Source organism: Candida oxycetoniae (assembly GCF_023343755.2).
Source record: "Candida oxycetoniae strain CBS 10844 chromosome Unknown scaffold2, whole genome shotgun sequence".
Taxonomy (NCBI): Eukaryota; Fungi; Ascomycota; class Pichiomycetes; order Serinales; family Debaryomycetaceae; genus Lodderomyces; species Lodderomyces oxycetoniae.
Genome location: NW_026055369.1, coordinates 257,549 through 285,166, shown reverse-complemented (window position 1 = coordinate 285,166; position 27,618 = coordinate 257,549). Strand labels below are relative to the sequence as shown.

Genomic DNA, 27,618 nt, shown 5'->3' with positions numbered 1-27,618 from the left:
CGTTGATTTAAACGGTGGTGGTTGATTTTTTTTTTCTTTTGTTTCGTTTCTTTGCTCAGAATTTCAACTTCTTTGGTTGTTCCCATGGATTTTCTTGGTTGGTGAAATGTCCATATGAAGCAGTCTTGAAATAGATTGGTCTAGCCAAATCCAACTCTTTAACAATCACACCTGGTCTCAAATCGAAATTTTTCTTTATGATTTTAACTAATTCGTCAGATGAGTATTTAGAGGTGCCATAAGTATCAACATAGATTGATAATGGTTCTGCAACACCAATAGCATATGAAAATTGAACCAAGGCTCTTCTTGCTAATCCTGCGTTAACTAATGATTTAGCAACCCATCTAGCAGCATATGCAGCTGATCTGTCGACTTTAGAAAAATCTTTACCCGAGAAAGCACCACCTCCGTGGGCACCCCATCCACCATAAGTATCAACAATGATTTTTCTACCAGTTAATCCAGCGTCACCTTGTGGACCACCAATAACAAATCTTCCTGATGGTTGAATGTGATAAACAGTCTTGTCATCTAATAAATGTTCAGGAATAACCTTTTCAATAATATGAGACATGATTTCCAGTCTCAAGTCTTCAGTTGAGATATCGTCAGAGTGTTGAGTCGAAATAACAACAGTATCGACTCTTTTGGGAATAACTGCACCGCCATCTTTTTCATATTCAACAGTAACTTGAGTCTTGGTATCTGGTCTTAACCAGGGCAATGCGCCAGATCTTCTAGCTGAGGCTAAAGCAGCATTCAATTTGTGGGCTAGCAAAATAGTCAATGGCAACTTTTCATCAGTTTCATCAGTAGCATAACCAAACATAATACCTTGATCACCGGCACCCAAATCTTCCAAGGCTTTTTCATAGTGCAAACCCTGAGCAATATCTGGGGATTGTTGTTCAATTGCAACCAACACATTACATGTACTATAGTCAAATCCTTTTTCAGAATGATCATAGCCAATGTGTTTAATAGTATCTCTGACTATTTTTTGAAAGTCTAATTGAGCCTTGGTGGTGATTTCACCAAATACCATAATCATACCTGTTTTAGCTGCAGTTTCACATGCAACTTTGGAAAGAGGATCAACAGCTAAACAAGCGTCCAAGATAGCATCTGAAACTTGATCACAGATCTTGTCGGGATGTCCCTCGCCAACTGACTCTGACGTGAAAAAAAATCTTTCTCCAGAAGTAGTCATTGTATTTTTATAATTTACTCACCCTATGAAAATAACTCACCCTAGGAAATTAACCTCTTCTCTAAGAAAAACGTGCTAAAAAGAAGAAATTCAATAAGGAATATGATATATATATATATATATTTATGTGAAATGCGATGATCCACAGCGCTGAACGATGAAAAAAAAAAAAAAAAAAAAAAAAAAAAAAAAAAAATAGGAAAANGAAGAGGTGGAAGAGGTGGAAGAGGTGGAAGAGGTGGAAGAGGTGGAAGAGGTGGAAGAGGTGGAAGAGGTGGAAGAGGTGGAAGAGGTGGAAGAGGTGGAGGAGTAGGAAGAGGAAGAGGTGGTGGAAGAGGAGTAGGAAGAGGAAGAGGAGTAGGAGGAAGAGGAGTAGGAGGAGGGTTACAATGATAACAAGATGCCGCGATTGAGATGGGGGATAGCAAAGCTGAAGCTCTAAATCTTTACTGTATATACTCTTTTTAAAAAGTGGCACTTTCCTCTCGTGTTTCTAAAAGCGAGGTTCATTTTTAGATGTGGATTATCGGCTTTTGTATTAGTTCATTTCTCACCCAACATTATTTTTCACCTATATGTGTTATAAAGTACTTGTAAACGATGTAAATTTTCACGAGTATTAAAGACCCGCCCAGCCTAAAAGAGTAAATTAATTTTTTCAAAACAATTTCGTGTATGGTTCAAATAAACTCGTGGCATTTATAATTTGGTATTGTTATTATTGGCTTATGGATGTAAATTGATGATGGAAGAAAACGTGACTTGCACGTGTGACACCATCGACACTATCGACACTATCGAGCAAAGCGAGATAGTGGAGAGAGACTAAACGAGTGGAGAGAGACTGGACGAGTGGAGAGAGACTGGACGAGTGGAGAGAGACTAGACGAGTGGAGAGAGACTGGACGAGTGAAACGAGTCTAGTCGATAGTAGATAGTTGAGAGAGGCTAGACAGACTATCGACACTATAGAGCGACACTTTCGAGCGACACTATCGAGCAGAGCGAGATAGTGGAGAGAGACTAAACGAGTGAAACGAGTCTAGTCGATAGTAGATAGTGGAAAGAGACCAGTCAGACTATCGACACTTTCGAGCAACACTTTCTAGCAACACTTTCTAGCGACACAATCGAGCGAAGCGAGATAGTGGAGAGAGACTAGATGAGTGAAACGAGTCTGGTCGATAGTGGAGAGAGACTAGATGAGTGAAACGAGTCTGGTCGATAGTGGAGGGAGACTATCAACCCTGAATAGTAGTGTTGAGAGTCACGTGAAAAGGGTATTAAGTAATCACATAATAGAGATGCTAAAAAATTATGTAAAAAACTGTGTAGAGTGTCACGTGTGAAATGTGTAGAGTAGTCACATAATAGTGGTGTAGAAAGAATTACATAATAGAGGGAAGCGAGATAGTAAAAAAGCACTGACAGACACTATTAAGCAGACACTATTAAGCAGACACTAACAAGCAGACACTATCGAACAGACACTAACGAGCAGACACTATCGAGCAGATCGAGATAGTGAAAAAGCACTGACAGACACTATCGAGCAGACACTATCACCCAGAACGAGATGGTGGAACAGCACTGACTACTGACACTATCGAGCGACACTATCGAGCAAACATCATCGAGCAGAGCCAAATGGTGGAACAGCACTGAATAGTGGTGTTGAGTAGTCACGTGAGGCTGTTGAGTAATTACGTGATACCTATGTGCCTTCTCGCAAAAGCTATATGGTAATGGAGTACTCGCAAAGCTCTAAAAGCTATATGTATACAGACTATTCGCAAAAGATGTATGTATACAGAGTATTCATAGAAAGCTAACGTGCCGTTTCTACTTGCCTACTTGCCTATATACTTACTTGTCACTATTTGTCTGTTTTTCCTCCTTCTCTTACTATCATATACGTTGTCTTCATCATCTTCCCATCTCCTCTTCATCTCATCTCAATCTCTTCTCCGTCTCATCTCAATCTCTTCTCCGTCTCTTCTCAATCTCTTCTCAATCTCTTCTCAATCTCTTCTCCATCTCTTCTCCATCTTTTCTCTATCTCTTCTCCATCTCCTCTCCATCTCATCTCAATCTCATCTCCATCTCATCTTCAGACGCGTCACCTAAATTTTTACGCGTCGCAAGCCAAAAAAAAAAATGTCAACAAAAACGAAACGCGTTGGAAAACTCTTTCATCAACTATTACCATTGTCCTTTCATACAGTTGTAGCTGTAGAACCCCTCGCCCCCTCACCCATGGACTTGCTAAATGAGATTGAAGATCAGTCAAACTCATATGAGTTTACGGTAAAAGCAAAACAAGACGAATCTCAGTCAATTACTCAGAATGTATCGCTTTTAGGTCCAACTTTTCATTTAACAACAACTGGTCCTGATCTAAGTATATTGAACAGGATCAAGAGTAGATTACAAGGGGAAGGCAAGTATCAAGACGATCTAGCGGAAACTCAAAAAATTATCCCAAAAAGTGGTGACAGTGGTGCTGACAGTGGTGCTGACAGTGGTGATGATACTGGTGGTGACAGTGGTGCTGACGATGGTGCTGACGATGGTGCTGACAGTGGTGCTGACGATGGTGCTGACGATGGTGGTGATACTGGTGCTGACGATGGTGCTGATTCTGACCTGGTGGAACAGATTGCTCCTTCATTTCAATTCTTACCGCAACTCAAAGTTGACGAAAGTGAATACATAAATGCAAAAATCGAGAAAATAACACTGTCAAATCTCGAGCCAACACAAGTCATCCCAATTAATAAGACATTGCCAAACTTGTTTGTCTCAGACGACGAGTGCCAAGAGGAAAATGAGACTCCTTTGTTGCCCCAAGAGGAAAACGAGACTCCTTTGTTGTCCAATGAGGAGAGACAATCAAGAATAATTGCATTGGCTGAGCAAAAAAGACAAGAAAGGCTCATTAGAGAAAGAGAAGCTCTAGAACAAGATGTTTCAAAAGGTACAATCACCGATGAGGAGAATGACTTGAACAATGAAGCAAACGATACTGTAGTTTCCTCACACATGAAAAGTGATGGAATATCGCTGAAGGAATTGGAGAAAGCACAAGAGTTTATAAACATACAAAAACGAAAAATCGATATTAGACCGGCATTTGAAAGTACACAAGTATTCACAAAGGATAGATTCCTTAGTGCTTTTTCAGACGATGAGGAAGAAGAGGAGAAGAAAAAGAAGATGATGCACGATTACGAGGACGAAGAAGAAGTTTCTTCAAAAGTTGGAGGAAAATCATCTTCTCCTAGAGGTAGAGACTATCTAAAATCAAGCCCTACAACTTCACCAGTAAAAGATCATCAAGAGGAAAATGTTTATGATCTTTTCCAGCTCAAAAAGCATAAAACCCCAACAAATCCAATTGCAACGTATATCAACAAGTTGAAACAAGATCTTGTTCATGGCGGATTAACCTTGGACTCTGATTCAGATATAGAAGTTGGTCATTCTTCTTCCCCAATTAGAAACCAATTTTACAAAACACAAATGACGAATCGTGGTAACGAATTGGATATCATACCTGAACTATCCAAGGAAAAGAAATTGATGATTAGACAAAAGTATTCTAAAAAGAAATACCAAAACTGCAATCAACAAAGACGAGGACAAGGACAAGGACAAGGAGCCAAAATCCCAAGTTATGGTAATAAACAAAATAATGATTTTTTAAAACAATTGCATAAACGAAACATTCATCAATTGAAAGTGCATAAACTTAACGATCCTGATTACGCTTTACGAGAAGAGTTTGAAAAAGAGGAGGAATCGATGACGTCGCTTTTAGAAAGAGAAATGGAGAGGGTCAGAAATATTAGGAAAAAGGAAAAGTTGGAAGAACGAGCCAAATTAGCGTTACTAAGGAAGAAGGAGTTGCGTGCAAAGACAAAGGGTGATTACTCGGGATCAGAGGAGGAGGAAATGCAATTTGATGAAGTTGCTGACTCTGAAGTTCCAGAGAGTGAGCAAGAGGAGGAAGAGGAGGAAGAGGAGGAAGATAGTGACAGGAATAATCATTCACCTATTTCACAAATAAGCTACGATCAAGAAGTTGCTAAAGACAATGATCAAAGTCAGGAGGAAGAAACTCTGGTTATCGGCCAGTCTAATTTGCATGAGCTTTTCCAAAATTTACAACCAAGACAAGAAGAAGACTCATTCATATCTACACAACATGAAGTAAATGCCAAAATGGAACCAAAATTACCTCAATTTGAAGATCTTCCACAAACTCAGGGTACTCAACAGACACAAGTGGATGCTATTACTCAGGTAGACTCTACAACTTTGGACGATTTCGAAACTCAGATTATTAATCGTGGAAAACATATAGATGATGAAGAAGAAGGAGACAATGATGATGATGATGAAGAAGAAGACAATGATGATGATGATGATGATGATGTGATTACACCTGCACAAGTATCACGAGGTCGTCGAGCTATGAGAAATAAATTAAACCAAATTAAAGATGAAAAAGTTGACCAAGAACATGAAAATGAGATGAATGAGAAAGATGAACAAGAGCAAGAAGAAGCGTTGAAACAGAGACTTCGAGAATATGAGCAAAAATTGCGTATAAAAGAACTAAAATTACGGAAAAAGAGGAAAGAAATGGAGAGGAGAGGGTTAAAAGATATAGTTGAAGGAGAAGCAGAAGAATCTGAAGATGAATGGAAGGGGCTTGGTGGAGTCGATGGCGAGTTTAGTGATGTTGCTAATTCCGAAGATGAAAAGATGATTGATAATGATTTCAATATTGATTTGCAAGATGAAGCAATTAAAAAGAAATTCATGGAAGATTATAAAATCAAAGATCAAAAGGAATTGGAAAAATTGCTTGATGATATAAAGAACCATCGATTAATTAAACGAGTCGCTAATAATGGATTGGATATTGAATTGAGTGATGAAGAGGATCAGTTATTAGCTGCTTATAGAAAACAAAAATACCAAGAACAGCAACTGAGACTACTTAAAAATAAGAAATTACAAACATTGAGTAAGAATGAGAAATCAAAGGCATTTTTTGCAACTATACAAGATAAAAATGAGGTTATCATAATTGATAGTGAAAATGAAGATGACGATGACGATGACGATGAAGAAAAAGACAAAGAAGGAGAAATTGCCAATCCGTTTGGAAAAGAGAAAGGCGGTGAAGTTGAAAACAGCAACGGGGATGAGGGAGAAGACGACGAAGAGGACGAAGAGGACGAAGTAAAGGAATCAATCAAGAAAACAGTCAAGATAAAGCAGTCGTTTGTACAAAAACAATTGTCGTTTCTCCATAAAAGCGTTTTTGATGATGATGATGAGCTTAAATATCAAAAAATACAAAAGTTATCAAATATCCAACACGGCTTTTCTGAAGATGAAGACGATTTGGTTGACATGAATGCCTTAAAGTCGCGTAGTTCGCTTAATCTAGGAAAAGTATCAAGAAAAAGAAGCATCGACGATGGTGATACTGATGTAGATGAAGATACACAAAAGGATAATGATAAGTGCACGAGTGATGGTACTTGTGATAATGATGATGATGTGAATGATGGGTTTATGCCAGTTTTCAAAAAACCATCTATTGTGAAATCGTTCAAATCTTTCCAAGAACAACAAGGCATCACCATCAAAGATGGTAAACAACATTTTTCGGGAGTCACCATAAGTAAACAATATAAAGTTGTTTCAGGTTCAAAGGCCTCAATTACATTCATGTCAAAGAAATCCAATCATTTGAAGAATGGTAACCCTGAAGAAAAGAGAAATAGCAAACAACGACAAATTGAGCGAGATTTGAATAATTTCAAACGAAATTCTACATCATCGGCAGTATTCTCCACCTCTGGATTCATATAAATATAGAAAATATATAAACTAATACATTCGACTAACAATGCAGTCTTTTCCTAGTAAATGCTTTCGGATAATGCCTTTTTTAAACCTTCTTCATTGTATAATCTCATTATCGGGTTATTAAATATTGAAGCATCGCCATGTTTTATGTATTTGTTATTTTGTAAAATCGTCAAGTTTGAAAATGACCCATCGGTACGGTTATATCCGCAACCGAAAGGTCTATTAGGGATTCTTTTCAAGTAAGTTTCATTAGTGATCAGGATCGGTAGGCTCTTTTTGAATTGTTTCAATCTTTTCAAATCACGAATTTTTTGTGGTGTTGAAGGTTTACATGGTTTGGCTAAAGTTGGAGGAGGCTTTTTTGATGCTGGAGTTGTGCTATTACGAGGAGGAGTATTAAATATTGGAAATGGCAATGAAGAAAATGAAAATGCAGTAGTTGCTGTTGATGGTGTTGATTTTGTAGTTAGGGAATTTAAAAACGGTATAGAAGTTGGTGATGATGGTGGTGATGGTGGTGATGGTGATGATGATGATGATGGTGGCTCACCAAGGTTATCTTTTCCAATAGGTATTGGTTGTTTAAAAGTTTTCTTTAATCGAGGTGGTGTAGTTGAGAAAAAGTCCGAAAAGATGGTCATAGGCATGATTGCTTGTGCCTCTGCTGGACTTCGTGATATTACTTCGTTAAGTAGTCGTTTGGAGGAGTACTCATTCTTGGAATATTCACTAGTAGGAGTGATAGGCGGCTGATATCCTGAGTCTAAAGTAGGTGATGCTATATGGGAAGGACCTATTGTCGACGCAACAGGATTATGAAATTTTGAACCTCTCTTTATGGTGATGGTGGTGGTGGTAGGATGCTCTAGGGGTTGCTGTAATGGTGGAGATAGCGAGGGGACCAATTCATCCAAGTCAATTGCCAGTTTTCTCAAATAATACTCAAACGTATCGGAGTCCAACTCCGATACGATATGTGAAGTATGATTTCTCTGTTTGCTAGGTGAATAATATGAAACATCTGAAACAACTGAACAAACGTCACAGTTATCAAACATGGCTTCCAGGTGCTGTCGATGTTCTTGGTTTTCTTCAGGTGTACTTGCATGGAACAAATTGATATCAGGATATTCAGTTCCGTTTCCAGGATATCGGTCAATGTGTTTTGATAAATGGCCCATGCTTATGAAATGTTTCAACCTATTGAATCGTATATAATCATCTTCGCAATCAAACTCCTTTAGCAATTCAGTTTGGTCGCTTGTTTTCATGCTTGTTGTAGATAATGTAGTGGGCACTGAATTCGATCGTTGATGTCTAAAAAATTGCAGTTCAAATGGAATAGGTATAGGAACCCCATTCTTATTGAAAGTTATCTCTTCTGTTGCTATATCATTTTTGGGGCTCTCGTTATTCATTAGATGGGACTCCAATGTTTTATAAGATTTGGATAAACTATTCTGCATCATTCCATCACTATCGTCGTCATAAAGTGAGGATGCCACTGACGAGCTGGTGGTGGTATTCACAGTATTTTCATATGCTATCGGGTTTATATTATAGATGCTTGATAATCTGTATCTAGATTTCTTTTTAGATATTGCTCTTGGTTCCAGTGTTGTTGTTGTTGTTGTTGTTGTTGTTGTTTGTATAGTAGATGAAGCACATCTCATTGGCTTTAATCGTAAATTGGATATTGAAATCATCTTTTTGAGATCAGGTGGGGATGGTGTAGATGAATGGTTCCACCCCTCTTTCTCAATTGACTGTGTATTGTTCTTGGTCTTCTCAACTAATGAAATACGTTCAAGAAATGGGTTGTTACCTATTTTATCATCATCATCATCATCATTATCGTCATCATTATCGTCATCATTATCATTAACATCACCACTATTACTATTAATAACACTCAATTTTTTCAACACATGGAAATACTCTTGAGTCAAATTTTCGAATGATGTTTGATTAGTAATGTGGTCATTGAAATGTAAGTTTGACTCCAAATAAAAGGATTTTTCATTGAGTGCGTTCAATTCGATTAAACAAGCTTTATTCAAATCCATCAAGGATTTAATCTCTTCTAAATCATTATCATTTGAAAGTAGCCTTTCGTTGATCTTGGACAAACTATTGACTAGGTTTACTGATTTAGAAGCAGTCTCTACTAATTGGTTTGAACGTGCTTCTATTTCTTCAACAAACGACACGATTTGATCCAATCTTGTTGACATTTATTATAGTTCAATATGCATGGAATCAAGAACAAAAAAAGGGATCTAGTGAAAATAAAAGACAGGGGAACAGCTTTGAATGACAACGTAAAGGGAAGAACTCGCTTATTGGGCTGTCTTTTTTTCTTCTTTAAATTTTTGGTTTTAGAGCTTGAGATGACTATTGACTTGACGATTGGGAAAAAGAATTGGAACTGGAATTAGAATTAGAATTAGTAGCAAAGGGTAAAAGGTACAAACACAACCACAAGATGAGACAAAATGAACGAAAAAAAATTGAAAATTAGAAAATGTCTTCTTGAAAAAGATGTCTCCTGGTTACTCAAATTGACCTTTTCTTGATTACTTTTGGTCTCGCGTTAATTAAAATACTTTATAACTAACAATTGCGGATGCGAAAAGCTATCGATATAAAAAAACAGAAATTTTTTTATTTTTTATTTTGATTTTGTGTGTTGGCGCTTACATTTTCGTTTTGGGATACTTTAGATTCAAATTGGGAAAGAGATGAAGTATTTTAGAGAGAGAGAGAGAGAGCACCCCTTGGGCTTTTCATGAGAGTTTTCAGAGGCAAAGATATCCTCGTAAGGCCTATAGCTTCTTTCCCTTTGTACGGTTGTGTTTTTGTTCCTCTTCTTGTTTCTCCTATACTCTCCTATGCTTGTAAGCTTTTATTGTTGTGTTGGTTGGTTACCTAAAAAGACACGCTTGTTTTCTTTATTTATGAATGCGTACATGTGTCACGTGCATCGTACAGCCTCGTATATTTATGTTATTCCTTTTTCCAAACTTTTTAGGGCTAAACTTGGAAGGTGACTTTCCTAGTTGGGAAAATACATGAAACGTGGTGCATGTAGGGATTTTGTGTGAACCGTTACTCACGTGATCGACACCGACACTATCGAGCGAAGCGAGATAGTGGAGAGAGACTAGACAGACTATTGACGCTATCGAGCATAGACTAGACGAGTGAAACGAGTCTAGTCGATAGTAGATAGATCAATACTATCGACACTATCGAGCAGAGACTAGACGAGTGAAACGAGTCTAGTCGATAGTAGATAGATCAATACTATCGACACTATTGAGCAGAGACTAGACGAGTGAAACGAGTCTAGTCGATAGTAGATAGATCAATACTATCGACACTATCGAGCAGAGACTAGACGAGTGAAACGAGTCTAGTCGATAGTAGATAGATCAATACTATCGACACTTGTGAAAAAGTAATGCAAGGCTGTTAACGATATTGGAAGAATTCTAGTGTAAGGAGTGTCACTCAATAGAGTAACGGTGGCAGCTAGTGTGTAGTGTTACTCGATAGAGTAGAGATTGCAGCTAGTGTGTAGTGTTACTCGATAGAGTAGAGATGGCAGCTAGTGTGTAGCGTCACTCGATAGAGTAGAGATGGCAGCTAGTGTGTAGCGTCACTCGATAGAGTAGAGATGGCAGCTAGTGTGTAGCGTCACTCGATAGAGTAGAGATGGCAGCTAGTGTGTAGCGTCACTCGATAGAGTAATGAGAGCAGTCATTGTGCTCCACTATCTCGCTCCGCTTGATAGTGTCGATAGTATTGATCTATCTACTATCGACTAGACTCGTTTCACTCGTCTAGTCTCTGCTCAATAGTGTCGATAGTATTGATCTATCTACTATCGACTAGACTCGTTTCACTCGTCTAGTCTCTGCTCAATAGTGTCGATAGTATTGATCTATCTACTATCGACTAGACTCGTTTCACTCGTCTAGTCTCTCTCCACTATCTACTATCGACTAGACTCGTTTCACTCGTCTAGTCTCTGCTCGATAGTGTCGATAGTGTCAATAAACATGTTGTATAAATTGAGCTCCTTTTTCTAGCAAAATTTAAAAACGACAAAGTTTTGATATTCATTGAAACTTATACTAAAACTACACAGTCCACTATCTCGCTCTGTTCGATAGTGGAGCAGTATTGATTAGTGGCACTAGTGACACTATCGATTGTTGTCTAGAGTCTGGGTTGTTCTACATTCTAGATTTCTTTCGATCACGTGACACTTGCGCTTCTTCATCTTCGTTAGTTAGTGATCTTTTTTTATCCTTTTCCTTCTTCTCCTTCTTCTCCTTCTTCTCCTTCTCTCCCTTCTCCTTCTTCTCCTTCTTCTCCTTCTTCTCCTTCTTCTCCTTCTTCTCCTTCTTCTCCTTCTTCTCCTCCTTCTCCTCCTTCTCCTCCTTCTCCTCCTTCTCCTCCTTCTTCTCCTTCTTCTCCTTCTTCTCCTCCTTCTCCTCCTTCTTTGTCAATTTGTTCTCATATTTATCTTCTTCAGGCGCAACATATTGTTTAGCTCTTTCTTGTCTCTTTAACTCACTATTTTCTTCCTGTTTGCTTCGTTTCTCTTGAATCTTCTTCAACTCCCGTTCCTTTTTACCAAGGAAATATTCACCACTCTCAATTTGTAAATCAATTTTACGTGGCTGTTGAGATGGTGGGAATGGTGTATAAACCTTCTTCTCTTTAAACTCTTTCTTGCTCAATTTCTTTCTTGCAACATTCTTCTTTTTGAATTTTGGTAAAAATCTTGACCAGTCTTCATTTGCCAACTCGGGGTTCTTGCTTAACTCCTGCTTAATCATCAATTCCTTAATGTAATAGATTGGATGGATATTCTTCATACAATCTTCCACTACCCTCCTTACCTCTTTCAACCCCTTATATGGTCCCATGGCACTAACAGTATTACCCTGAACCAAAATATAGCACTTGGTTAATAATTCCAATGCTTTCAAGGTATTACCGTTAGGCCCAACTAATCTCTGTCTTCTTTTGATAAACCTATCCTTATTATTGACAAAGTTTCCAATCTTGATAACATCGCATGCAACATCGTCTTGTAATACTTTGACTGCTTGAGGGAATGGTACTGACCTAGCTAATAACTTGATTAAATCACGAGCTTTTAGAATTATGGCAGGATCAAAGGTCTTTGTTGTGGTCTTTACGGTCATCGAACCTTCAACTAAATCTAACTCACATTTAATATGGTGCTTGTCCAAAGCCTTTGTTACATCACTCCATATGCTCCGAAGATATTGTTCTCTATATTTTGGAAATAAGGTCATGAATGAAGACTCTTCAGCAAAATGTAGACCTGACGCATTGTGCTCTTCTTTAAACTCCTCAATAGCCCATTTGTCTATATCTGGCGTATCCCATGGTTTGTCACGATTGTGTGTTGAGGGCATCTCGTATAGGGTCGGGGTGAAAATGGGATGGGATGAGATGAGATGAGATGAGATGAGATGAGATGAGATAATCGGCGGCTATCAAAGATTTTTTTTTTTCACAAATTTTTTTCTTTGTGTGGAACAATCTCCTTATAGATCATCAGGCATTTGTGACAATAGCCATGCCAGTTGGTAAACCCAAGAGTGGGCTAAAGAGTGGGCTAAAGAGCGGGCTAAAGAGTGGGTCAAAGAGTAAAGCCATGTTGAAAAATAAAGTACAAAAAGTCAACCCCAAGGGTAAGCAGTACAAGACAAGTTCAAATAAACATATTCTGAAATCAAAATCAAAAGCAATAAAGAGTCAATTAAGGCGACTAAATGGAGACAGTTCGGAGTTTGATGAGATTACGGGTCTCCTTACTCAGGAGCAGAATATAACGGAGGATGTAAAAGGCAAGCTAAAAGTGCTTGCATCGATTAAAAAGGATTATGAGAAGGACCAGGAACATAGGAAACAGACAAAGTTGGTCAATGAGGATTTGAAGAAGCAGATTGAACTTTTAGATGGCATTGGTCTTTGATAATGGGACAATGTCTTGTTGCTGTTACTGTGTTAATGCTATACTCTCCTGTGCCTTACTCTTCTTTGCCATACCGCTCGTTGGTGTTTTGCTTTTATCTCATTTTCAAGGCCTGGGGGGACACTACATATTGCTCCACTAGCTCGCTTTGTTCCCCTAAAGTAGTGTTGATACTAATATTGCTCCCTGGTGTCGCCTAGTGTTGATACTAATATTGCTCCCTGGTGTCGCCTAGTGTTGATACTAATATTGCTCCCTGGTGTCGCCTAGTGTTGATACTAATATTGCTCCACTAGCTCGCTTCGCTCCCTAGTGTCGTTGGACTTGTTTATCTTTGTCGTTTAGAGCATATAGTCAAGGTTAGCATCGTTGATCGATAGCGTTTCAATTTTATTGCGCTTTCGTTAAGAGGCTGGTATAATAGCTGCAAAAGCATTCACTTTTTGTTTATGGGTTAGCCCTATATAGTGGCAATGGAGTCCTGATTTGTTTGACTTTTGCTTGGATTGCATGGAAGGAGGAGGTTCAGATTAAATGATCCAGTGCCGGGAGGCGACACTATCGAGCAGAATGAGATAGTGGAGCAACACTTTATACCTTGTTACAACCACGTCTCTATTTAGTGCAATCACTTTTGATTGTTACACTGATTAGTTCTCCACTATCGAGCAGGGCGAGATAGTGGAGCTTCAAAAGAGTTGTAAAATTACCAGCTCATTCCAGATTGTTATACAGGCTCTTTACAGGCTAGCTCATACAGGCTCGTCACAGATTAGCTCATACAGGTTCATCGCAGATCGGTTCATACAGGCTCATTGCAAATTAGCTATACAGATTTGCCATACAGATTGGCTCAGTACAGGCTAGCTCGTAACAGGCTCATCCCAGATTGGTTCATACATGCTAGCTCGTTACAGACTCATTACAGGCTAGCTCATACAGGCCCATCGCAGATCGGTTCATACAGGCTCATTGCAAATTAGCTATACAGATTTGCCATACAGATTGGCTCAGTACAGGCTAGCTCGTAACAGGCTCATCCCAGATTGGTTCATACATGCTAGCTCGTTACAGACTCATTACAGGCTAGCTCATACAGGCCCATCGCAGATCGGTTCATACAGGCTCATTGCAAATTAGCTATACAGATTTGCCATACAGATTGGCTCAGTACAGGCTAGCTCGTTACAGGCTCATTGAAAATTAGCTCGTTACAGACTCATCACAGGCTAGCTCGTTACAGGCCCATCGCAGATTTGCTATACAAATTCGCTTCTATAGATTTGTTTCTACAGATTTGCCGTACAAGTTTGTTTCTACAGATTTGCTATACAGATTGGTTCAGAGATATTTTTTGGCCTTGACAATAGTTTATTATCTTTAAAAAGAGAGCTCGCTCTGCTTGATAGTGGAGCACTCTAGCTATCACCGACACTATCTTGCTTCGCTCGATAGTAGAGCTGAAAGGTTTGCTTCCCCTGCAGTTGCGGCAACTTTATTAAGCTGTATAGAAAAAAAATACGTTGCAAAAAGTCATTTACTTTAAATTAATTTGTTATCTTAGTCATTTACTTTAAATCGATTTGTTATCATAGTTACTCTTTGTTATTAACGTGATTCAATTTGTTATCAAAGTTACTATTTCTATATTCTGTACGCCCTTACTCTATTATTTTTCTACTCTACTCATTTACCCTACTAAATAGAGTAGAGAACACTATTGAGTAGAAACACTATCGAGTAGAAACACTATCGAGTAGAGAACACTGTTGAGTAGAAACACTATCGAGCAAAGCGAGATAGTGTAGAATAGTGTGGTGTAGAATGGTGTAGAATGGTGTAGAATGGTGTGGTGTAGAATAGTCGAGTGTGGAGTAGAGTAGAGAGAGTAGAGAGAGTAGAGAGTAGAGTAGAGAGAGTAGAGAGTAGAGTAGAGAGAGTAGAGAGTAGAGTAGAGAGAGTAGAGAGTAGAGTAGAGAGAGTAGAGAGAGTAGAGAGTAGAGTCGTTTCACTCGTCTAGTCTAGAGAGCAGAGTAGAGTAGAGTAGAGAGTCGCCTATCAAAATTGTAAGCGACTGTAGAGACCAAAACCTGCAAAAAAAATTAATAATAAATAGTTGCAACCATGAGTCTAGCTGCAAACTAGCAAGTACAACTGCACCATGAGTCTAGCTGCAAACTAGCAAGTACAATTGCAACCATGAGTCTAGCTGCAAACTAATAGTACAGTTGCACCATGAGTCTAGCTGCAAACTAGCAAGTACAGCTGCACCATGAGTCTAGCTGCAAACTAGCAAGTACAATTGCAACCAAGAGTCTAGCTGCAAACTAGTAGTACAGTTGCAACCATGAGTCTAGCTGCAAACTAGCAAGTACAGTTGCACCATGAGTCTAGTTGCAAACTAGTAGTACAGTTGCAACTCTGACTCTAGCTGAGAGTGGATATAGACTATCTCGCTTTGCTCGATAGTTTAGTCTAGCTGCAAACTAGTACTACAGTTGTGCTCAACATTTATAGAAAGAAGAGATAGTGATATAGACTATCTCGCTTTGCTCGATAGTCTAGCTCAATAGTCTAGCTTTGCTCGATAGTCTAGCTTTGCTCGATATTTATAGAAAAAAGAGAGAGTGGATATAGACTATCTCGCTTTGCTCGATAGTCTTGCTCAATATTCATAAAAAGAAGAGAGAGTGTATATAGACTATCTCGCTTTGCTCGATAGTCTAGCTCGATGGTCAAGCTCGATAGTCTAGCTCGATAGTCTAGCTCAATAGTCTATTGTAGCAGCACCGTTTAATTCCACGCACATCATTCATTTACCCAATTAGGTTAAATTACCATTAGACGAAAGGGGGCAAAAGGCACAAAAATTTCCCTCGTGTCAATTTTCACATCAAAAAAATAAAATTTAAAAAAAAAGACGCGTCAAAGTTTAAAGCGCGTCTTGCTTCATTTATCTATTGATGTATGGACCTTCACTCATTATACGGTCGTGCCAAGGTGTTCAATATTTACCTTTTCGCTTTACATTGAAAAAAATTTGTTTGGGCAAATAAATTTGAAGAAGAAAAGTTTGATAAAAACCCCCCATTATATCCTTTGATTCAGCTTGAGGTAGGGTGCTAACACGAATCTCGTTCTGCTCGATAAGTGAAGCACTTGCAAAATATACCTAAAAAAAATTTGTGCCAACTCCAACAGAACTCCCTTCTTCCTTTTTTTGCTGCTGTTGACTTGCCTCGCCCTTTTCTTTTTGCTTTATCAATCAATCGGCTTGCTTGTCTCCCTATTTTTGTTTTTCGTTTTTTTTTCCGTTTTTTTTTTTGGTTAATCCTTTTTTATTCCTGTTGTTGTTGTTTGTCAGATGCTGCATTCAAGGAATGGCTCAATAAGCTCGTCAATCGCTTCGGTTTCAAATTATAACCATCCTCAGAATATTGGACCCTGGAAATTGGGGAAAACGTTGGGTAGAGGTGCTACCGGTAGAGTATTATTAGCTACGCACCAAATAACTGGCCAGAAAGCCGCCGTCAAAGTCGTATCGAAATCAGACTTACAAGATGACGCAAATGGCAATAATAACGTTTCTAAAAAAAACGGTGGTGAAGGATTACCCTATGGTATCGAACGTGAAATCATTATAATGAAACTTTTAAATCATCCAAACGTGCTCAGACTATACGACGTGTGGGAAACTTCAAAAGCTCTTTATCTCGTATTGGAATATGTCGAAGGTGGTGAGTTATTTGATTTGTTAGTAGAAAGAGGTCCTTTACAAGAACCAGAAGCTATAAAATATTTCCGACAAATAATACTAGGTACCGCTTATTGTCACGCTTTAGGGATATGTCATCGAGATTTAAAGCCAGAAAATTTATTGCTAGATGCACAATTGAATGTAAAATTGGCAGATTTCGGTATGGCGGCATTGGAAAGCAATGGGAAATTGTTGGAAACTTCTTGTGGGTCGCCTCATTATGCCGCCCCTGAAATAGTTAGTGGCTTGAAATACCATGGTGCCGCTTCAGACGTGTGGTCATGCGGGGTTATATTATTTGCTCTTTTAACAGGAAGATTGCCATTTGATGATGAAAATATTAGAAACTTGTTGTTAAAAGTACAAGCTGGAAATTACGAAATGCCCGTTAATGAATTGAGTCAATATGCACAAGACTTGATTGTCAAAATGTTAAATGTAGATCCAGCGAAAAGAATCACTACAGCAAAAATACTCAAGCATCCATTATTGACCAAATATCCAATTCCCAATGAGGATTTAATTAGCGAAAAATCATTGCCTCATCCTGAAACTGCCTATAAATCACTCGGTTCTGTGAAAAATATAGATAAGCAAATTTTATCAAACTTGTCGATTTTATGGAATGACCGATCAGAAGAAGAAATTGTTAATGCTCTTTTGCAAAATGGTTCAAATCCCGAAAAGACTTTTTACGCTTTGTTAATGAGATATAGACATTCAAGTGATGAGGTAACGACTAACGCAATTAACGAAACAAAAAGATCACATAGTTTCAATAATAAAATGCCCAGAAGCGGATCTATTGGGAAATCAAATACACCAAAGAAAAAACGTGCTAGTCAAATTAGTGTTTCAAGACCAACTTCTTTCCAATATAGAAATGCTCCAAGTGCAAATGGTGGTATTGGTATTGGTACCGGTGTTGTTGGTAATAGAAATACTCATCATTTGCGAATGTCTGCTGCTTCTTCGGCAAACAATTCTCCAAGAAAATCTCCAAGAAAATCTCCAAGAAAATCCCCCAGAAAGAGAGCCTCTTTAGCTCATTCACCAGCAGCAGCAGCGACGGCGAATAAATCGAGGCAAATGCAGGACAATTACGCTTTCAAAGCCATTCCAAGAAACATCTACAACGAAATTGTTGATGCACAAAGTAAGCAATCAATACCTCCTTCATTGCCATCTAAAGATTCATTCTATATAGATAAACCAATGGGCTTACCTAAAGTGGCGGAAAATCCAATTGTTGATGAATCGCCAAATTTGATGCAATCAGTAAAACTTTCGCCATCAAAGCGCTCCTCAGTATTGGTTCCTGTAAAAAATAACAACAAAAGACGATCAAAAAGACAATCAATGATGGCATCAATGAGAAATTCTATAACAATGAAATTGTTGTCCACTTATGCAAAGTTATCCGGTGAAGATGATTGGGAATATATGGACAAACAAACAAAAAGAACTTCGGCAACTTTTGCAGCATTGTGTGACAAAATTTTCAATCAAGAAGAGTACGATGCCAATGAGGAGCAACTAGTTGATCCTGAGGAATTGGAGGCTAGAGAATACGAAAGATTGATGGAAATAGAAAGAAAGAAACATGAGGCTGAACTAAAGGCTAGAAAGGAGTTGCAAAAAAAGAAAAAACGACAAAATCGAAAGTCACTTTTGAGCTCTAGAAAGTTGAGCATTATAGTTAAAAACGATAGTGATCCAAGTAATGGTGGTGACCAAAATATAACGGCAGACAGAGAATCTCAACAAATGCAAAAACGTCAATCAAAGAATGTGGGGGCATTAAGAGCGCTTTCTGAAGGTGAGGGTGTTCAAGCTTCAGCTTCGGATGAGTTGACTCTTGAAGAAGTGAGAAAGCTCAAAAGAAGATCAGCTAGTCAACCATTAATGTCAAGGAGAAGACAAACTCCAGTTTTAACGAGACGACCAGTATCGAAATTGGATCCCTTGTATCAAGCTCATCATAATGAGCAAATTGAACGAGCGCAAGATGCTTTGGAACATGAATGGAGAGATCAGCAAAGAAGAAGGAGTGGTGGTGGTGGTGACAGTGGTGACAGTGGTGGTGATGATGACAAGAAAGCTAGCACCAAGAAGAAAATTAATAAGGAATCTATGATTTCTGTGATGGATGATATTATAGAGGAAGGGGATTTTGAAAGCAAGATGAAGAAAAGAACGTCAAAAGATAGCTATTATAATAGAAATGGTGCTTTCAAATTGCCTGAACCAGAAGTTGATGAATCTAATCTTACCGATGACTACATGAGTGAGATACGCAAATCAAGATTACTCAACAGCCAATTGAATCTTAAAAATGAAACCACCAAGTCCAACGACACAGGACCCAAGACCTTGATTGGCGGTGTTAAAATTCCAAACGTTACAAGAAAGTCAAGAAACTTTACCAACTCGAATAAGAGATTATCGGTTCTTTCCATTTATTCGACAAAGGAATCCTACCGGGACTTGAACTCAATTATTGAATCACATGTGTCTGAGGAATATGATAACCATGTTACAGTTCCAGGTTTACGCACTAGTTTTGCTGATAGACTAGATAAAGTTGGATTACCTGAAGAAGATGAAAATGAATATGAGGATGGTGAATACGAAAACCATTCGGTTATGGATTTTGATGAACATTTGGCTAAAAAGAGAAACTCATATTTTGACTCTATGAATGAAAATAGAGGAGCTTCTCGAGCCTCTACTACAAAAAGGTATGGTGGTGGCGGCGGTGCAGGCGTAAGACCTGCTTCAAAAGTACCTGCTTTACCTACAGATGAGCAAGATGATACGTTTGTCAGTAGAAATGATGTTCTCGGTAATAAGGGTCATTATAAATCGATGTTATCCGACACTTCTAGCGTAACAGATGATGTTTTTGACAAGATCAAATTACCAGATGGCAAATCCACAAAGTCTTCTATTGACGCACTAGCTAATGGAACATCAGCCACTGGTCATAAGAATTTCAAGACAAGACTGTCGATGCCTGGTCCGGAGATGTTAGTGCCCAATCTAAATACTGGTATGCAAGGTTTCTCCTCTCAACCAATGTCGAAAGTGCGTGATACTAACAAGTCGCACCTTCCAGCACCCCCTCCACATCATATACCAACAAAAAAACCATTGAATGATAAAACGAATCATCACACCGAAACAAATCAAAAGTCAAGAAAAGGTTCATTCTTTAGGAAGTTTTCATGGGGAAACAAGAAATCGACAGATCCAGGTGTACATGTTAATGATCAGCTTCCTACACCATCTGAATCCGATGATGAAAAATACAAGCATTCATTTTTCACTTGGTTTTCATCATCCTCTCATTCTCCTACGCCATCTGAGATACGCAAATTCAACACCATTTTACCAAGGGATGAGATGTCATCTGCATTAGTTGCCTTATTAAATTCATGGGCCAACTTTGGTTTAAAAGATTTGAAAAACGATCCATATAGTTATACCATAACAGGTTCGATTTCCAAAAACAATTCATTTGATTTGAAAAGTTGCAAGTTTAGAATAAGGGTTGTGCCCAAGGACATGAATCAGAAATCAGAAATCATATGTGCCAGAGTTAAAGGTTCGAAAGTTACCACAGATACTTTGTTCAGCGAAATTGAAAAGGTGCTACAAAAGGAAGGTGTTATAGATGAGTAAAAAGAGTATATAAAAAAGAAAAAAAAGAACATTTTGTTTACAAGACAAAATAGACAGTTTATTTTTAGTTCCAACGTTGGCAATATGGCAATGAAATCTTGTTGCCTTTCTCGATTCCCCACTGTAATTTTCTCTACAAGTTCCTTTCTTATTGTTTTGGAGTTTCTTCAGAAGCTTTTGGTACATAAGTAGCACCAACAGTATCTGTAAAATTGCCAAACCCCCATTGTGTGAAAATAGATATAAACGCAGTAGCCAAAACCAAATCAGCATCAATCTTTGTTTCATCAACCAAAACTTCGAAATCCAATTTGAACTGTCTCATTAATTTTACTTTAGCAATTCTGACTCTTTGTTCTTCCAATCCGCCGTTAGGATTGATAATTCTCTCTAAATATTTGTTTGAAGAACTCCACGAATATTTTGCACCATCATTTAAATAGAATGACCGATGTCTGCCTTTCAAATTCCAGTCGCAGAATGTCCTTCTGTGGTTCAATCGGGGCTTATTATGGAAATTGATCGACCTTTCGCCAAATGAAATCTTAATCGTGGCAATTTCTTGTCGTTGTGGGAAAGTAAGCATTCTCCAAACTGGATTCAGCGAAGAAAGTCGTTCAAACGTATAAACCTGCTCACCTGCACCATTAAACACATTGACCGTTTTGGATTTATTCTTTCTATCTTGACGGATGTAGAATGCTGAAGGGTGACTCGTGAGTAACTCTATTGAAGCATTGGAAAAATTGACATCTAGTAAATTTTTAAGATGGAGCAGTTCAAGAATAACAGTGCCCAATGTTATTGAAGATGTTAAGCCTCGTACAGCAGCAGTCAGAAGTAGATTACTCATCAAGAGTAGTTTTTTTTTTTTTGGTTTTTTGGTTTTTATACCCTAGTACCGTACCTCAGTCGTCAAAATTATCTTGAATCAATTAACCCTTTTGGTTAGCTATGTCCTTATGAAAAGCAAAGAAGTTGGAATGACAAAAGGTTAAATCCTATAAAAGAGTTATTCTCTTTATAATGAACATACGGAAAAAAGAATAGGCCAATAAAGAATGGCTGCAAAAAGGAAAAAATAAAAAATAAAAATAAAAAAAAAAAATGGCCATTTTTCCGGCGACTTCTCGATACGGAACAGTAACAAAGCTAGAGACTATCGAGCTAGACTATAGAGCTAGACTATAGAGCTAGACTATAGAGCTAGACTATAGAGCTAGACTATAGAGCAAAGCGAGATAGTCTATATCCACTCTCTCTTCTTTCTATAAATATTGAGCAAAGCTAGACTATTGACCAAAGCTAGACTATTGACCAAAGCTAGACTATTGACCAAAGCTAGACTATTGACCAAAGCTAGACTATTGACCAAAGCTAGACTATTGACCAAAGCTAGACTATTGACCAAAGCTAGACTATTGACCAAAGCTAGACTATCTCCCTTTACTCGATAGTCTATATCCACTCTCTCTTCTTTCTTCATCGACTAGACTCGTTTCACTCGTCTAGTCTTTGATTGTAGAGTGTCATCTATTTGTAATAGCTTACAATAAGAGTCCAAGGGATAAATCAGTTAATGTGTCAATAGTTAATGTGTCATTAGTTAACGCGCTCCACTATCTCGTTTTGTTCAATAGTGTCATCTCGCTTTGCTCAATAGTGTCATCTCGCTTTGCTCAATAGTGTCATCTCGCTTTGCTCAATAGTGTCATCTCGCTTTGCTCAATAGTGTCATCTCGCTTTGCTCAATAGTGTCATCTCGCTTTGCTCAATAGTGTCATCTCGCTTTGCTCGATAGCGTCGCTATTCTATATACGCCATATCACATTATATATTATTAGTAGATCCCCCACAAGTCTTCGCACCCATGACAGAACTTGGAACAAGCAACAGATGCCGATAGTGGATAGTCAGATAATCCGATTTTTTCATCAACAAACTCATCAGCAAAATTATCCTTACCTCTGGCCATGGCACCAACAAATACACAGATACTCTCATTGTCATCTAAGGTAGACACGTAATCCTGGACTCTTACAACCTTGGAGTCAAACGATAAAGTAACTTTTCTACATTTGGTAGGTAGATGATCAGTGATTGGATTCTTGATCACTTTCAACAAGACTTCCTTGGAATTTTCAGACCTAATACTTAATTTGTGTAGCAACTGAACCATTAATCCTGAGAATCTCTTGAATGTTCTGGGGATCCTTACACTTGGATTGACTTCAATTAACACGCCCCTTGCTGTTTGGATGTATACTTGCAATTTGCCGGCTTTGTTTATGGGCGAGTCTAATAGTGTTAACAAACACTGATGTGTTATATCTGGTCTTGCTTCAGCTATATCTCTTCCCATTTTTCTCAACAAACCCTGATGATCATCACAATTCAATAAAGCAAACCTATCGCCTCCGGGACCACCGCTGTTCATCTTATACGTTTCTAAACATGCCTGGGATAACACTACTACCAATCTTTGAGTACTTTTGTCTCGAGAGGTGAGTGGAGTTGGTTGTACTGGTATAAGTGATGCAGGAGGTATCGACTTTTGTGATGTAGGAGGTACTGATCTTTGTGATGGTGGAAGCGACTTTGTCGTTGAGTCTTTGACATTTTGTCCGTTACTTGAATCAACTTCCTCCTCCGTGTGCCCTTCCGTTCTAGTCTTGTCTGCCATAATCATATATCTTTTGAGGAGGAATAATCTCGATGAGCTTTGGATAAAAGTGAAAAATATAAATTCTTTTTTTCCAACAAACATTTTTCATTTGGAAGGAGATAGACTCGATAGAGAGAAGACTAGAGACTAGACTAGAGACTAGACTAGAGACTAGACGAGTGAAACGAGTCTAGTCGATAGAGAGAAGAGAAAGAGAGAGACTAGACGAGTGAAACGAGTCTAGTCGATAGTTGTGCAGATAGAGAGAATGTAGATGGTGAGAGAAGAGATGGTGAGAGAAGAGATGGTGAGAGTGTAGATAGAGTGTGTGTAGATAGAGAGAATGTAGATGGTGAGAGTGTAGATAGAGTGTGTGTAGATAGAGAGAAGAGATGATGAGTGTGTAGATAGCGAGAGTGTAGATAGTGAGAGAAGAGATGGTGAGAATGTAGATGGTGAGAGTGTAGATAGTGAGAGAAGAGATGGTGAGAATGTAGATGGTGAGAGTGTAGATAGTGAGAGTAGAGTGTGTAGATAGAGAGAATGTAGATGATGAGAGTGTAGATAGCGAGAGTGTAGATAATGAGAGAAGAGATAGAGGTTAAACAAGACAGAGGAAGTTGGGGGGTGAACAGAATCATTATCGTAGGAATTGTGTCCATAAAATTTGTATTTACAATCTATTCTTGCCGAGTGGCTATATATATTCTACTATAACAATAGTTTGTTAACGTGAGTGCTTTAGTTGATGTGAGTGCTTTAGTTAATGTGCTGCTCCACTATCTCGCTTCGCTCGATAGTGTCGATGGATAGTGTCGATGGATAGTGTCGATGGATAGTGTGCTCTTATGGCCAGTTTTAGCCAAGCCTGGAGCTCTCCGCGCTAGCGCTAGTGGTCCACTATCGCTTCGCTCGATAGTGTCGCGTCGTATACAAAATTTTTCAAGCGATTCGCCGAATTGGAAATTATCTCCGAGCTTATAATTTTTCAGCTCGGTATATATGATCTATGATACGGGGAATTATACAGAGATGGTATAGAGTCTTCAAATGCCCGACTCAGATAGCGATTTTGCCAATGATGATGAAGATGACGAGATCTTACAAGGTTACTTAACGGGCCGAACTCAAATTCCACCAAAATCTGTTAGCTGCGGAATGGCACCTGTCGAAACAGTAGTTTCTCCTCCTCCTGCTTCTGCTGCTCCTTCTGCTGCTCCTGCTGCTCCTTCTGCTGCTGCTCCTTCTGCTGCTCCTGCTGCTCCTTCTGCTGCTGCTCCCACGTCCCAAATTTTAGAAGAGATACCCTTAAATGCGCAAATCCAAGCAAGACTATTTCAAGCAGATGGCGAGATTGCTACGTTGAAAGCCCAGTTTTTGCGTTTCCAAAACTCAAAACGCGATGAGTTGGCTGATTTGAGACGATCTTATGAAGCGTTGAAAAAGAGTAAAGAGGCGGAAACCGAGGCGCTAAAGGAGGTGGTACACAAATTAGAGGATGACAGAAAGTTCCTTAAAAATGAGCTTATCACAGCAACATCTCACAAGAAGAGAAAGATTGATATATCGCAAAATGAAGAGCAACAAACAACATTACAGGTGAGTTCAACTGCTTCTGGTGATTTTCACCCCCGAGGAGAAATTCCTCTTGAAAGAGTTGTAAAATTTGAAAATGAAACTTTGACTTTGTTTGATCATCTTCAAAAATATTGCATTGTTGGGGCTCAACGATCTTCTTTTGAATATTTAAGCAAAATCTGTTATGATTTCGAGTTGGATACCCTTTATGGGTTTCGAATTAAAAAGAAACAACCGGTTTCATTCGCCCTATTGGAATTTTTGATGAGTATGAGGGAATTGAGATTAGACGAGGTTATTGAAAAGTTTGTGTTTTCAATTATTGATATCACCAAACAGGCTATGTCTAATAGACTAGTGCTTTCCATTCCATTCCTAATATCTTTAGTGCACTGTGCAATAAACTTTAGACCAGTAGCAGTGACTCAAAAACTAATAATTGAAATCATTGAAACGCTTTCGCAATGGGCCGTTAAATACCTGTACTTGCTCAATCTGAACTTAGAGGAGACTATTGACGGAGACGTGTACCATGAACACTATGACCCGCTACAAATAACAGCACTTGAAAGGTTACTTTTAGTTGAATTAGTTGATACAACGGAAAAGGTTTTGAGCTTAACGGCTCAGTTTGAATCCGGGTTTATTATAAAAGTTTGGAACAAAGTCCTGTCGACCAAGTTAGTTTCTGTTTTTTTACCCCAAAACACCGAAAGATTCAAATCTAATGTTCAAATCAATACAGTCTATAGTATTGTTGAAATGCTAGAGTCATCAATTACGGATGATACTTTTGCATTCAATAACAGTGAAATGGATACCACGATTATCTCCTCTTTGATCAAAGTCTTTTTAATCGATATACCCATCAAACAAGGATTCAGGTTTTACGGATTGAATAGGATTCTTGGTAATAACACCGATATGCAAATAGTTGACTTGGCAGTGCCAAAAGAACACGATCGGCTCAATAATTACGTTGTATGCATTCCGCAACCCATTCGTGATATAGACACCCAAACAGAGCAGATTACCGAGGTAGAAAAAGATAACCATCTTTTCCACTTACTTAACCTTCAAATAAGAGTGGCCGAGCTATTGGTATCATTAATAATCACAAAACAAACAGTTGAGTTTTTGCATGATAAGGATCATTTCAAATCACTAGTGAGGATTATTGGGATGCAGCAGAGCGAAGTTACAAAATCACCTAGATCGCAACTAGTAGGATCAAAGCTCTACCTAATTGCAATACTAGTCAAGATTATCGACTATTTGACCCAGGATCTCCGTGAAGCTAGTGAGCTAATGTATAGTGAAACCATGTACGAACTATTTGTTGTGTTTCTGAGGATAGCATTTGGTACAGACTCGTTATCTTCTGATGCTTATAACTTGCTAAAGAAAGCAAGAACTAAGGGGTACTACGAGCTTCCAGTTTTTAATGAATGGTGCGAAACCAGAGCAAGACAAATTAATCATGTTAGCACAAAAGATTATCTGGGCAGGTATCTTGCCAACATTGAGAGTAACTTCTCCAATGGATTAGAGATACCTTATGATAACGAAACAGTGGAGTTGGCAAGAGAAGTACTAAATAGATATGTGAACCATGAGGAAGCAGATAATCTCTATTTCAACATGAATCCTGAATACGACGACATCAATGCAATTGATGATGATGAAGATGATGAAGAAATGAATATATAGATACAGATTTCTACAATTTAGAAACAAGAAACAAGAAATACCGGAAAAACACCAGTATAGTTGTAGTTTTCTCAATAATGTACAGTTGTGCATTTCCAATTAAAGCTTCTCTGAGATCCAGAATGAAAACTTCTTTAAACTATTAAAAAGCCTAAGTTAAAAAAACAAGTGAATCATTTGATGGGCAAATTGACATTTAGTAGTTAATGTAGTAGTAAATGAGGATGTTGTAGCGGGTTTGTTTAAGCGGCAATTGGGGTTTGGGGTTTAGCAACACCGGTTTGGAAATTGTTCTTGAATCTTCTAGTCACGTGCTTCAAGTAAGCCATTCTACCAGTACCGGTTGTTCTTCTTCTCTTTGCTTTTAAAGCCCAGTTGTGAGATCTCATCTTAGCAGCAGGGTAGCCACATGATGAACAAGTCTTTTTCTGGACGTGGAAAGAACGACGACCACATCTGTTACATAAAGTGTGTGACTTGTTGTGTCTTTTACCTAATGATGGTGTACCTTCTATAAAACGGGGTTAGTATAATGTTCCTTTGGGGGGGGGGGAACTTTCCCTTCATTTGCAAGAAGGATCTACTTCCATTTGGGAGTAGGATCTACCATTTGGGGGCAGCGTCTACTTCCATTTGGGAGCAGCATCTACTTCCATTTGGGAGCAGCATCTACTTCCATTTGGGAGCAGCATCTACTTCCATTTGGGAGCAGCATCTACTTCCATTTGGGAGCAGCATCTACTTCCATTTGGGAGCAGCATCTACTTCCATTAGCGTGTCAGGATCTACATTCAGTGGTACAAGCATTTTAATGTACTATTTCTCTCCTGAGGGGGGAGAGGCCCCAACTCATACAAGACGACAATTAATTCAAATACAATTTCTTTTCTTATCTCATTCCCTCATATTGTTTCCCATATTCTTTCCCATTTTCTTCCCCATTTGCTTTCCTCTCTGCCTCATTTCGGTCCCCCTCTTCTCGTACGCCTTCCTACACTGAATGTAAACCCCAACTACACTTCTCTAGACAAAGACATACTACCCATTTTTGCTTATATTCAATTAACAGACTCTAGTGGAAATAGTGAAAATTCTCT

General features: G+C 38.5%; 10 protein-coding genes across 10 annotated transcripts; 4 read left to right on the top strand and 6 right to left on the bottom strand. All coding sequences in view use genetic code 12, as the record gives it.

Annotated features, from left to right (window-relative positions):
- Positions 1–55: 55 nt before the first annotated feature.
- Positions 56–1,213, bottom strand: SAM2 (methionine adenosyltransferase; the record flags this gene model as incomplete). Its single annotated transcript, XM_049322531.1, has 1 exon — positions 56–1,213. One exon carries the CDS (start codon positions 1,211–1,213, stop codon positions 56–58), a length of 1,158 nt encoding a protein of 385 aa, XP_049181548.1.
- Positions 1,214–3,469: 2,256 nt separating this feature from the next.
- GIN1 (chromatin-modulating protein) lies at positions 3,470–7,105 on the top strand (the record flags this gene model as incomplete). Its single annotated transcript, XM_049322529.1, has 1 exon — positions 3,470–7,105. One exon carries the CDS (start codon positions 3,470–3,472, stop codon positions 7,103–7,105), a length of 3,636 nt encoding a protein of 1,211 aa, XP_049181547.1.
- Positions 7,106–7,155: 50 nt separating this feature from the next.
- KGF56_001408 (uncharacterized protein) lies at positions 7,156–9,339 on the bottom strand (the record flags this gene model as incomplete). Its single annotated transcript, XM_049322528.1, has 1 exon — positions 7,156–9,339. The coding sequence occupies one exon, from the start codon at positions 9,337–9,339 to the stop codon at positions 7,156–7,158; it is 2,184 nt and encodes a 727-aa protein (XP_049181546.1).
- A 2,007-nt stretch (positions 9,340–11,346) lies between these two features.
- On the bottom strand, positions 11,347–12,564 carry KRR1 (ribosome biosynthesis protein; the record flags this gene model as incomplete). The annotated part of the gene is made up of 1 exon (XM_049322527.1): positions 11,347–12,564. The coding sequence occupies one exon, from the start codon at positions 12,562–12,564 to the stop codon at positions 11,347–11,349; it is 1,218 nt and encodes a 405-aa protein (XP_049181545.1).
- A 164-nt stretch (positions 12,565–12,728) lies between these two features.
- Positions 12,729–13,127, top strand: KGF56_001406 (uncharacterized protein; the record flags this gene model as incomplete). The annotated part of the gene is made up of 1 exon (XM_049322526.1): positions 12,729–13,127. One exon carries the CDS (start codon positions 12,729–12,731, stop codon positions 13,125–13,127), a length of 399 nt encoding a protein of 132 aa, XP_049181544.1.
- Positions 13,128–16,491: 3,364 nt separating this feature from the next.
- On the top strand, positions 16,492–20,568 carry GIN4 (protein kinase; the record flags this gene model as incomplete). The annotated part of the gene is made up of 1 exon (XM_049322525.1): positions 16,492–20,568. The coding sequence occupies one exon, from the start codon at positions 16,492–16,494 to the stop codon at positions 20,566–20,568; it is 4,077 nt and encodes a 1,358-aa protein (XP_049181543.1).
- Positions 20,569–20,716: 148 nt separating this feature from the next.
- KGF56_001404 (uncharacterized protein) lies at positions 20,717–21,421 on the bottom strand (the record flags this gene model as incomplete). The annotated part of the gene is made up of 1 exon (XM_049322524.1): positions 20,717–21,421. The coding sequence occupies one exon, from the start codon at positions 21,419–21,421 to the stop codon at positions 20,717–20,719; it is 705 nt and encodes a 234-aa protein (XP_049181542.1).
- A 987-nt stretch (positions 21,422–22,408) lies between these two features.
- On the bottom strand, positions 22,409–23,251 carry NEP1 (18S rRNA pseudouridine methyltransferase; the record flags this gene model as incomplete). Its single annotated transcript, XM_049322523.1, has 1 exon — positions 22,409–23,251. One exon carries the CDS (start codon positions 23,249–23,251, stop codon positions 22,409–22,411), a length of 843 nt encoding a protein of 280 aa, XP_049181541.1.
- A 1,032-nt stretch (positions 23,252–24,283) lies between these two features.
- Positions 24,284–26,521, top strand: KGF56_001402 (uncharacterized protein; the record flags this gene model as incomplete). The annotated part of the gene is made up of 1 exon (XM_049322522.1): positions 24,284–26,521. One exon carries the CDS (start codon positions 24,284–24,286, stop codon positions 26,519–26,521), a length of 2,238 nt encoding a protein of 745 aa, XP_049181540.1.
- Positions 26,522–26,763: 242 nt separating this feature from the next.
- Positions 26,764–27,567, bottom strand: RPL37B (60S ribosomal protein eL37; the record flags this gene model as incomplete). The annotated part of the gene is made up of 2 exons (XM_049322521.1): positions 26,764–27,032; positions 27,561–27,567. The coding sequence occupies 2 exons, from the start codon at positions 27,565–27,567 to the stop codon at positions 26,764–26,766; spliced, it is 276 nt and encodes a 91-aa protein (XP_049181539.1).
- Between the last annotated feature and the right edge of the window lie 51 nt (positions 27,568–27,618).